This window comes from Hibiscus syriacus, unplaced genomic scaffold, assembly GCF_006381635.1.
Source record: "Hibiscus syriacus cultivar Baekdansim isolate YM2019G1 unplaced genomic scaffold, ASM638163v2 tig00110202_pilon, whole genome shotgun sequence".
Lineage (NCBI taxonomy): Eukaryota > Viridiplantae > Streptophyta > Magnoliopsida > Malvales > Malvaceae > Hibiscus > Hibiscus syriacus.
In genome coordinates, this window is record NW_024062625.1 from 359,920 (window position 1) to 372,881 (window position 12,962).

General features: G+C 34.7%; 1 protein-coding gene across 1 annotated transcript; it reads left to right on the forward strand.

Moving 5' to 3' along the window:
* Positions 1–1,416: 1,416 nt before the first annotated feature.
* Positions 1,417–5,462, forward strand: LOC120218941 (protein FAM133B-like). Its single transcript, XM_039215821.1, has 3 exons — positions 1,417–2,049; positions 3,560–3,812; positions 4,898–5,462. Exons 1-3 carry the CDS (start codon positions 1,726–1,728, stop codon positions 5,269–5,271), a joined length of 951 nt encoding a protein of 316 aa, XP_039071752.1. The 5' UTR covers positions 1,417–1,725; the 3' UTR covers positions 5,272–5,462.
* Positions 5,463–12,962: the final 7,500 nt, after the last annotated feature.

A 12,962-nucleotide genomic window follows, 5' to 3' on the forward strand; every position in this document is an offset into this window, starting at 1 on the left:
TGCATCTTTCCCTTGACCAGAAACTTCGAATTCCCAAAAGGAAAAATGGGAGTATGACTGGGTATCTTTCTATTTTTTCTCCAAAAGGATTCGCCCCCATTGTAGGGAAAGAGTTTGGAGGATTAGATGCTGAATGTCAATCTGCAAGCATATGCATACATAGAGTTTAGCAAATTCCAAATGTCAAGCAATAATTAACATAAAAGGATCCTGAAGGGATGGCAAGCATGCACTAAACTTCTGACCCAACTGAATATAATCATCTCCTGTGGAAGGTCAGTTTTTCCACCAGACATTGTTTCTGCTGAAAGAGGCAGCACTCTTCCTTTAGAACTAGTTTCTTGACTTTCTTCAGCTGATTTTGAGATGGCTTCTGACAATTATTCAGTAGAAAAATTGGAAGATTGTTGTGCATTCTCCATCGGCAATGACATATCAGGTTTATCTAAGCATGAAGCAAAGTTCATATTTTCTCCATCAAATTAGGGTTCTTTCTATTAATCATTTCCTGTCAATATCTGCTATTCAAATCACTCCTGATTTTGAGAGGGATGAATATGAATATGCTTCACATTCACAATATTTACAATGTTCTTAGCCATGGAGCCAAACCAGACGGCAATTTTGACTCAACGCAAGCCTTGGTTCTGCACGGACTTTGGCCTGTGGCTCCATCAATCCGGGAGGTTTTGGTTGTGCTTCCGTGGACAGTGCAAGAACAATGCTATTGTATTTCATGTAGATGGCATACTTGTTGCTCCGTCGGACTATAAGCTTATTGAAAGTACTGGAAACTGGATTCTCTGCATGCAAACGGTGTTTAAATTAAAGAGTAAACCCAACTAAAATATTTTTCAAATACTAAAATGTTAACGCTGTAACTTCACAAACTAAAATATCATTTAACCTTTTTAATTCGATAATCTTCCCTTGTTGCATGAGTATTGTGTGTCAATCATAAGATTTTATATAAGATAATCTAAAACTTATTAAATAATAATTTTTACATCATTAATAATTATATAAATAATTAATCTTAAATTTTTTATTAATTTATAAGAAATACGACATTTTTCATTATCATCGTCTTAAAATTATTTATATTTTATTGACAATATACTGAATAATAATAATTTATTTTATCCAAACAAAATTTCCCCAATAGTTTTTTTATTTTCTATTTTTCATATTCTTTTTACGTTTTATATTTGTTTCAGTAATATTATATCTAAAGATGGTTTTGTTTTTTATACTTATAAAAAGAAATCTTATTTTTCATTTGTTACAACTTACAACCAAACAAGGTAAAATTAGATTCGTTTGTGCCATTTGTAATTTCCAGAAAAATACTTGTGATTTTGGGCACTCGGGGGGTTTAAAAAGACCACATTGTTTAGATTTCGCCCCCCTCATCCACGTTCCCAATTTCGTTACATATAAACACACTTTGCGTTTTCTCCTCCACTCCCGGCATAACCTAACCCTACACTCTGAAACAACCGCGCTTCATTTTTAACCCTAAACTTGTTTCCCGACAAACAAACGCTCCTCTCTTATATCAACTCATTTCCTACTTCGAAAACCCCTAAAGCATCACCCCGTCCTCTCACAGTATTTGTTTAAAAAAAAAAGAAAATCAAATCTCGCTTTTAGCATCTCGATCTCCTTTTTTTAGTACTTTTAAGAAGAAACAACCGAATATTTGTCGAATCGACTGTTTTTGTTATGGTGGGAGGGGGAAGCAGGAGAGACGAAGGATCTATGGTGATTAACAACACCAACGTGTTTGCTGCTCTCGAAACTCTAAGGAAGAAGAAAAAGTCTGACAAGGACCGAATTTCTAAAACATCTTCTTCCAAGTCTCAGCAACCGCAAAAAGAACCCGAGCAGCAGGTCTTTTGGGCACCGGCGCCGCTCACTGTCAAATCGTGGGCGGATGTCGATGATGAGGACGATGATGATTACTATGCTACTACTGCTCCTCCTCAGTCCATTTGGGGACCCTCCGAGTCGTCTCAGAGTCATGAAGATAAGACCGTCAACGTCGAGGTGAAATAACTTATTGTTTAAACGATCACTTTTCCCTTGTTTTCTTTTCTATTTGATTCCTATAGAATCAGTCGGTGTAAAATTTTAAAGTTATAGTTGGATTTTATCTTGTCGTTATTTGAGTGATTGTGGATGTTTATGTTATGGGAAATTGTGGAATGGATGCAGTGTGGTTGACGATTGGAAATAAACTTTTAAGCACCCAATTTGACCAATGGTTTTATAGCTGAACCTGATAGCATAATTTTCTATGGAATTTGGCCCGAGGTCCAGATGTTGGAGATCTTATATCTTGGATTGAATTATTGTATTCTTCAAGTTTGTTTCTATTTTTTGTGTTAAATTGTTAGTTATTTTTGGTAATAGCAGTTCATATGAGAATGCTTCTATGTATTTCTTCAGTGTTGCTGAAGTTCTTCATAGAAATTCCTTTAGAGGTTCTACTGAAGTTCACATGACGATGAATCGTGCTGAATGGTATTTATGGGAACTCCGAACATTTCCAAGAGGCTGGTAGAGAAATTTATTGATCTTTTTACCGGAAGTGAAATAAAATTATACAAGTGCATGATGAAGATTGCACATTCGTTTATCCTTAGAATGCTCTTTTTTTATTTTTTTTATCGGAGGATGCTAATTATTCTGATTTATGTATGAAGGAAGAATCGTGTTAGCATTACCCATTAAGGAACCTTACTCTGGAAAAGAAATAAAGGAACTTACATTTGATACATGGAACTAATGTCTGATGGAACCGAGGTGAAAAATGATTTTTTCGTATCTCTCCATTGATGGGTTGTTTCTCTTCCTTTTATTTTCTATGTTCTGTTATCCTATTATAGAAATTGTGGGCGGTGTATCCTAGCTTCATTTGTTTGTCTTTATATGTTGCTTCCAGCACTTGAGGATTACTTGGTTGTAAGCTTCCACAAATCTTGACATATATTTTATGTTGTTGACTTTCTCTCAAGGAAACACCACTCCTGCCGTATCATTTGATGTGGATTTTGCTAAATCTCTGTTTTTCTTTGTCGACAGATTATATTGTAATATTGGTATATTTTGCCATTATTGTAGTTTAATTTTGGAACTTTAAAGATTTCCCCGATCTCTTTTAACATAAATAGCTTAAATCTTTAAGGTGCCAGATTTTATATTTTTTTCTCTCTTGTGTAACTGGAAGTTTATCAAACGCTTCTTGCAATTTAAGGTTGAAGAAGGGAAGAAAAGGGGCATAGTTGTGTGAATAAGTGAACGGCATAAAAGATATAACATTGTGAGTGCTGTTATTAGCAGGGATCCAGCTCGGTTGTCTTGTGGCCCTCCCAAGTCTCAGGTCCATTAATGTGTTTGTTATTCTGCCAGTAGGACGAGTCCTTTGAGCACAAATTGTTTATCCTGTTAATTTGGATGCCTATAGTTGACATGGGATGAATGATGGAGATTTGTCTGCTTTTTTACAAGCCATCTCTTATTAGTCAATAACTTTTTATTTGATCTGCGATGACAGGATAGTGAGAGCGAAGAAGATATTTTAGATGAAGGTGATGATGAAATAGAGGAAGATCATGACCATGATCCAGAGGTTCAAGTACACCCAGAGCATTTACCGAAAACGGTTCCTGAAGTACCTGCACCATCTAAGGAGTCGGAAAGACAACTTTCAAAGAAAGAGAGGAAGAAAAAGGAACTTGCTGAGCTGGAGGCTCTTCTTGCTGATTTTGGAGTTACACAGGAGAGCAACAGCCAGGATGAATCACGAGGTAATTTAACCAACTTAGTGCTTCATTTACTTCCTTTTTACTCTCTAATTATTTGTTTCAAACATTGTTTCCGTAGTTTTGGTGGAAAGTTGATGTTTTTGTTTTTATTACTTTTGTTGAGCTTCGAAAACGGTAGAATCATAGCTCCTCCCTTGGGTTACGTTAAATTAAATGTTGATGGTGCGATGTCTAAGGAGTGGGATAAATGTTGGTGGATTATTAAGGGATGCTCAAGGGTTGCAGCAGGGTTCGTTTTCCGAAAGGATTGGGGGGGGGGGTCCTCCTATTCTTTCAGAGCTATTAGCTATAAAAAGAGGGCTGATGTATATTGAGGAGAAATCTTTGGTTTCATTTCCAAGGGTCATATTGGAATCAGATTCCCTTAATGCACTGAAATGGATTAAAAATCCGGGTGTATGTACTCCTATGTTCCAGCCGTTGGTGAAAGACATTGCTGCATTAGTGGAGAGTAGAGGGGTAATTGTTAGGCATGTTTTGAGAGCTGCTAATTGTGAAGCGGATAAACTAGCTAAAGAAGGAATAGGATGAATATTAGATTATTGGCTAGGTTGCACAATTATTGAGCTGGTTTTTATGTTCTGTGTTTGGTTTTTAAGTTTTATGTTGTAACAGAACTTCTTAGGATGGATATGTATTATTCTGGTATTAATGAATTTTTAGGCACTCTTTTCCTCCTTCCCATGCCCTTCATGTTATTGTTGTAACATGGAGGTCAAGAAGGGGGTTTTTAACGAGGCCTATCCAATTTCTATAAAAAAAAAAAGGTGTTGTTTTGACAAACAATATTTGATTATTCAAGTATTGTCTCTTGGGATATAGTGCATGACAACCTTAAAGTTGTTTGAGTCTAAGCTTGAAATTCTGAGAATTTCTCTCATGCGGATGCATGCAACCCTTTTTTATATCTACATGTTATCCTTTTTAAGGTTAATATGTTGTTTGCTTAGCTGTAAAGAAGTATTGTATCCGAAGATGGCTTTTCTAGTCCAGAACAATTCCTTTGCTAAAATATCTGTAAATTGGAAGCCTCTTCTGAGCTAGGTTGTTATCTCTTATGTCTGCAGTTGTTGCACAAGAAAAGAAAAATGGAGAGGGGGAAAAAAAGGAAAATCCTCCAGGAGAGTCTAAAAGTTCCAAGAAGAAGAAAAAGAAGGATAAATCAAAGGATGGTAAAGAATCACAGGATCAGTCAACAAGTACAGATGCCACTAACGGGCCAGATGAAGCTGCTGGAAATGAACAGACTGAGGAGGATGCATCAGCTGTTGATGTGAAAGAGCGGCTAAAGAAGATGGCATCTACGAAGAAGAAAAAATCTAGTAAAGAGATGGATGCTGCTGCAAAAGCTGCTGCACAAGAGGCTGCTGCGAGGAGTGCAAAGCTTGCTGCTGCAAAGAAGAAAGAGAAGAACCACTACAACCAGCAGCCTGTGCGGTAAAGTCCCCCTTTTTGGTCTACATTACATATACATATGAACATGTATTTCTCGTTCGTACGACAATGTGAAATAAACGGTGGGCTAAAGGATGACTGTGTCACTTTTATTTGGATGGACCAGACGAAAGTTTCATCTGTTTTTGCTTTTTGGATCTTATTGTTGCTCAGTTATCATGGATTTGGGACAAATTATTATGGCTAAAAATTCTTCATTGGACTAAATTTGAAAATGTTTGTGTATTGCATTTTCTTGCTGATAAGTTTTGGTGCATGGGACAATTATATGTGTGATATGGCGAAACAAATCCTGCTATTAGTTATTATTAAGTGAGAACCAGTACTTCTCTCTTGTCACTACTCAGTCAACTGGATACTCTCATTTCCACGTGCGGTGCCATGTGGCTCATAAGCTGATGTTCTCTTAGGTTGATCAACCGGGTACTCTCATTTCCGCATGCAGCGTCATGTGGCTCAAAAGCTGATATTGTTCCCTTTAGGTGTGGGTATTGTTGTCTTTGGGTGTCTTCCGGCCCCTCAAGTCTTTGCCAAAAATGCACCTAACCTGTTCCGAACATCATCAGACTTCTTACGTATTGGAAGTCCTTGTCGAGGACCATGCTGCGGGATGTAGTGTGCAAAAACGACAGCACCTGATGGGTCAGTTATTCGCGGCAACTTCTAGGAGGTCAATTGGCGCCTAGCCCCAATGAGAGGTCTAGGCATTTGCTGTTGAGTTGGATTCACCGGGTAAGGTAAAGAAGATGGGTGCAGTCGATACTTGGGTAGTTGGGTTTGATACAGGTAGAGGTGCACAAAAAATCCGAATATCCGATTTTACGTAAAAAAATATCCGAAACCGGATTTGGGAAAAACCGTTTTTTTTTAAACCGGATCGGATATTTTAAAATCGGATAGTATAACCGGTTTGGGAAAAAATTGGACAACCGGATTTTTTACCGGATTAAAAACCGGTGTGAAAAAAATCGGATAAAAAATTGGTTTTTTATTCGGAAAAAAATCCGGTCTGGGGTTTAAAAAATTGGATGACCGGATTTTTTACCGGATTAAAAATCGGGTTTTTTAAAAAACTGGATTTTTTCAAACCGAAATCGGTTACATCATCCGGCCCTTCAAACCGGTTATGATTCGAACCGATTTTTTTATAAACCAATTTTTTGACTTGGTGAAAAAATCGGATCGGTTTTTATCTGATCTAGATCAGATTTAAATCCGGCTATGTGCATTCCTAGATACAGGACGTGATTTGAGGTCTCGGGATGCTAAGAAAAATTGTATCGTAATAGAGCTTGACTATCGGTCGGTGAGGAGGTGGCACATTCATGTGTCATGACGATGCCAAGGTTTCTCTTACTCACAGGCCACATTAAAAACTAGGTTTAACTGAAAAATGTTTGTCTAAACGGTAGTTTTTTTTGTTTCAAGTATCTAACCTTATTTTAATAGATAGGCGCTTAAATTTTCATTTTCTTATTATTTTAATGTCAATTTGCTAATGTTTGTAAAAAGATTCATTGTCAAATGAATGTATGACACTTGCCACAAATTCTAGTTAATTTTTATTTTTTAAGTGTTTAATTTCCCAAAAATCTAACTCTTGAAATTCTCGATCTTTCAAAAAAAAAATCTCCTCGCAATCTCTAACTTTTTGACTCCTACTCCATCTGGCATTGCTGCTTGTAGTAATGAAGTATAATTCTTAGTCAACGTTGGAATGAAGGTGAACAATTTGACCGTTCGGAAGAGAATGGAATAATAGATAGTGGAAGAAAAAGATGGAAGGGGTGAGTACTGATGATTTCAACGATGATGGTGGCCTTGCTTAGAAGAAGGATTTTATGGATTTAGTTTCTGTTTTGAGAAATTAAAGATTTTAAGATTCCTTTTGAAAAATAAAATCAATTAAGAATCAAATCATCTGTTATGTTTTTATTGACTAATGTTATTTTGAATGATATTAACATCTTAATCTTAAAGTGATAATAAAATAATATACATATACATATATATATATATATATATATATATATATATATATATATATTAAAATAAACATTTAAAATAAAAAATATATAATCTTAAATATTTATTATTCAATTAAATCTAAGAATATATACTAAAATAATCTATCCACCACATTATTTACTAAATATTCTAAATGTTATAATCTGATTTTCTCAAAAACTAGATTTATGCCTTTTTTAAAACTGTATTTTCGGAATCTTATGGTAGTGATAGAAAATGTTGCGTAGGATGTGAAGGATTGAATAAAAAATAGTAATTATATTGCATATTTAGGACCTGACTTTTATTTTTTTAATAGTCTAATTAATTATAAGTTAATATTTATTTAGAATTTTTCTTGACCAACACATACAAATGTAATTATTTAAATCTAGAACTTCTAAAGAGAATAATACTCTATTTAATTACTAATACCGCTCGATATTTAGAATATAACCTCTATATGCTCTAATTGTTTGGCTTTTTATTCTCTTCGATCTTTCCCTCGGATAGTATATAAATCCTACAATTTTAGGTTGTTTAACTAGGGTCATACTCATCAAGGAATCTTAAACGTGATTAGTACAGATGAATAAATTACTTCACTAAGTTATTCTCTCTTTATTTATACAAATAAATAACTAGCACTAGATATGACCATTTTTTTTTCAAATAATATTTTCTAAAAATGTAATTACTTTTAATAAATACAATTATTTTTTTTACCAATTGTTCTAAGAGAAAATCGCCTCAGTGACAAAAAATGTCTTATAATATACGATTTTAACAAACTTTTTTTGGATTTGCCAAAATGACCAACAAAATCGCAATGCGAAATAAAAATCGCAACGCGATCTCCGGAATCGCAAATTAGTTCCCAGAATCGCAATGCGATAGTACAAATTCGCATTGCGATTTTCCATAATCGCAACGGGAACATATAAATCGCAACGCGATTCTGACTATCGCAACTAGGGGTGTGCATTATCGGATATCGGATATTATCCGATCCGAAATTTCAGATATCCGAAAATTTCGGATACTTAAAGTAATGATCCGTATCCGATCCGAAAAATTCGGATATCCGAAATTTCGGATATCCTAAATTTTGGATCGGATATCCGAATATCCGGATCCGAATCCGATTTTTTTTTTGCAAAAAATTCAAAAAAAAAATCAACATAATAAAAGCATTAATTAACATAAAATTAAAAGTTTAAGTACTAAAACTAATAATTTAGATACTAAACGCGTAAATTATCCCATTGTTATTCACAATCTTCCGACAGAACTGGGGAGATACTTTACAACACAGCAGATTTGCAAATGATATCACACTAATAATTTAATCATAACAATTTCTCAATTGAGAACTGAAAATAATGGCATTTCTTTGTTCCAACATGCTAAAGGATACGGAAGCCATAAACTTTAGATATTCACAAGGCTGAAAACTCAATTTCCTGGTTGCAAGGCCTATATGCAACAAATGTGTTATCGTCTTAGAAGGAAGCTGGATTAAAGCAAGCAATTCCAGTATATTTGAATGCCTTCTGCTCAGTTCTATCGCCTAGCCCATTTAACAATGAGGACTCGATGCATATTAAAATAATAATATTTGTGAACCATGAAATTAAAAGGAGTTGGAACATTCTGTGTAAACTATGAAATTAAATAGCTCCACTTCAAACGTATTTGTGAACCATGTAAAATATAAGCTAGAATCCAAAAATCTATACATGTTGCATATTAAAATAATAATATTTGATTAATGCCATAAAAAATCAACATAAATTAAAATACATATAACGGGTTTTTCTAAAAAATATAGTAAAAGCAGAAAAATAATAGGACCGATCTTCACAAGATGTTCATATTAAAAATATCACACAAGAGTATCAAATCTCAACAACACAATCAAATCAACACAAGATGTTCAAAATAAAATACCACACAAGAGTATCAAGTCTTAATAACATAAAGAAAGAGATAGTAGGATCACTAAGTACTTCAAAGTTTCAAAGTACAAATTTTACAAATCATCCAAAGTATCAATTGTCTCGTCAATTATGATCTCCGGTTGCTCTAAAGTTAGATCCTTCATGGCTACATCACACGAAATAAAATAAAAAAGATTAAAATATAAATTTATGTTTAAACTTTAAATATTGAATAAACAAAAAAAAAGAAGCAATCAAACATAAAAATAAACTTACCTTCCTCCAACTCTTCCAATGCAACTAAACTTTCTTCTATTATAATAGGTGATCGAGAGGTGCGTAACCAATCTTGAGTGCAAACAAGTGCTTCAACCATTTTTGGAGTCAATGAAGTGCGAAAAGAATCAAGGACACGACCCCCCGTACTAAAAGCCGACTCAGAAGCTACAGTCGAGATAGGTATGGCAAGTACATCTTTAGCCATCCTATGAAGAATCGGGTATCTTTTTGGTTGATCTTTCCACCATTGTAGGATATCAAAATTTGAAACATGAGACTCACAAGCATCTTCTAAATACTTCTCCAACTTATTTTTATTGGCACTAGTTAACAAACAACCCGTATCCCTTTGAAATTTTGAAGCCATAAGTTGTTGAAGATCAATCTTACCCCCACGTTGAGTCCCACCTTGAGTGAAATTAGATAAAGAAGTAGAAGTGGAGGAAGACATATCACTTGTCTTTGGAGGAGGCATTGAAGAAGCATACGAGTCAAATAAAGATTGCAAAACCATCTTAATTTTGAGGAACAAAAGAGTGGTTTGCGTTTCATCATAAGAATCATGCACAATCCAATTAACATAATTCAATTTGTGCCTAGGGTCAAGGATCATACCCACAAACATCATAATATTGATATTATCAATGTTCCCATAATACTTATCATACTTAGACATCATTTGGGCTGCCATTTTCTTAATACCCTCATCATCATCACTTATGTTGGAAATCATTAATCTAGTCCCGTAAATCTTGTGTGCATAATGGTTACAAGTAACATAACGAGAACCAGATAACCTCAATGTTGCGTCATAAAAAATGCTCAAGAAATGTAAAAAGCTACTCACCCTCTTCCAATCATCTTCAATGGGACCACCACCAACCTTTCTAAGCTCCTTGAAACAAGAGGAGTCTTTCATGTATAAACTAGCAAATGCCTTTTTAAACTTGATAGCAGATTCGAGCATTAGGAAAGTTGAATTCCATCTAGTTTCAACATCTAAAGTAACAAGACTTTTGTTATCCTCTTTATCCTCTTCTATGCAAGTTTTAAATTTTTGAAGTCTAGCGGGAGAAGATCTAACATATCTCACAAGAGTTCGAACTTTCATAATGGAAAAATCAAGTTCTTTCAAACCCTTTTTCACAATCAAATTCAAAATATGGGACGCACATTTCATATGTAAATATCGACCCTCCAATAAACTAGACTCCCAAATGGTAAGTCTTATTCTCAAGTATTCAATTGCTAAATCATTTGAGCTAGCATTGTCTACAGTTATAGTCATAATATTTTTCAAACCCCATTCAATCAAGCATTTTTCAACAGCTCTGCAAATAAGTTGTCCGGAATGACCAGCAATTGGACAAAAATTAATTATCCTCTTATGCAAATTCCATTCATCATCAATAAAATGGGCTGTCAAACACATGTAGCTTAAATTTTGACCCGATGTCCAAGTGTCTGTGGTTAGACAAACCCTAGAATGTAAGTTCTTAAAAGTATTTTTCAACTCATTTCTTTGTTCAATAAAAAGAGCATAACATTCTCTAGTGGCAGTTGTACGAGAAGGAAGCTTAAAGAGAGGATTTAAAGCCTTGCAGAATTCAATGAAACCTTCACGTTCAACAAAAGCAAAAGGCAATTCATCCACAATAAGCATTTTAGCAAGCTTCTTTCTACACAAATCATGATCAAATTTCCAGCATTTTGGAACGCTAACTATTTCAGTACTTCCATCTTCATTTACCAACGTTTCGCTTTCAAAATCAATCAATTTTTGTTTCTTATCCAAATTTGGAGGATATTTTTTGCACCTAGTAATGTGATTTGCTAAAGGTGTAGTGCCATTTTTGGTTTTACAACCAATAAGTTTCTGACAATACTTACAGGAAGCAAAAGTGGGATTCTCCTCGTCAACTGAAAAATGACTCCCCCACTTGGACTTTCTCTTCCTATTTCCGGTATTTTTATCGAGAGAAGCTTTTTTTGCTGCTGAATTTTGTCTTCCCTCCTCATCAGATTCCATCATCGAGTCAACAAATACGGAATTAAAATCTCCATTCTCATCAAAAGATGACATATTCTGTAAACAAGCAATAAAATATATTACAAAAATGTAATATAAAATATTTCTAACACAATTAGTTAAACTGAAACCAAATTAAGATTTGTTGCAAGTTGCAACCTCCACCGACAGTATATTAGCACATGTTGCTACTAATCGAAAGTCAAAACACTTCGCTAAACCTGAATAAAATCCTGCTCGTAATTACTAAAAAAGTGAAGCACGTTTCATGTTAAATTAAACGATGCGCATAAACATATTAGGAAAAGCTTGATTTCATTCAAACAACAATAGAAAGAAGAAGAAAAGTGAAGAAAGAAGGTGACACACAGTTTTTCACAACAGTGTGAGCAAATAGAAATACATGATGGGATACCTTTGATAGCTAATAACAAGTCGCCTTTAACTATTTAGGGAACAAAAATAACATTTGAGAGCCTATAAAATTAACCGATAATTCAATGGTTCCAAGCAATAAAAAAACTGAAATTGAAAAATAAGCTAAATTCAAAGGGTAAATTCGAAGGGTACTAGATAAGTTGCTTCATTAATTGACCGTATTTGAGGAATCTGAGAGAGGAGACTCGCAACTCTTTTGAGAAATAATCATTTTGGAAACAAGTATTTTAAGGAAATAGTTTGGATCGGGAAACGAACCTTTATGAATTGGTAGCAGGCAGCAACAAAAATGAGAAATAAACAGGGGTAGGGCGGTATGGGACGACGAGAAACACAGAAATGAAACTAGGGTTTGAATTCCTTTAAAACAATAAGCGAAATTCTGGACGATAAGTAAAAGGAAATGGCAGAACAAGCCCAAACAGCTCTGGGCTAATAATATAGCCCAATTTTTTTCGGGTTTTCGGATAATCCGAAATTTGATTTTGACTGATCCGTATCCGATCCGAAAATCTGAAAAAAAATTCGGATACCCGATCCGAACTATCCGAAAATTGAAAAACGGATCGGATATCCGAATTTTCGGATCGGATCAACGGATCAACGGATCGGATCGGTCGGATCGGGTTTTTTTGCACACCCCTAATCGCAACGAGTATCCGTAAAATTGCAACGCGTATCCGTAAATCGTAACGACAATACGTAAAATCATAACGCGTATCCGTAAATCGTAACGAGAATACGTAAATCGCAACTCGTATATGTAAATCGCAACGAGAATACGTAAATCTCAATGCGTATCCGTAAATCGCAATGCGAATACGTAAATCGCAATGCGAATACGTAAATCGCAATGCGAATCTGTAAATCGCAACGAGATTCTGACTATCGCAATACTGAATTTCAAATTCGCAACTCGATTTCTGAATTCGCAACAAGTTTTAATTTTTCAACACATGTTTTGCGTATATAACTACGCAGCAG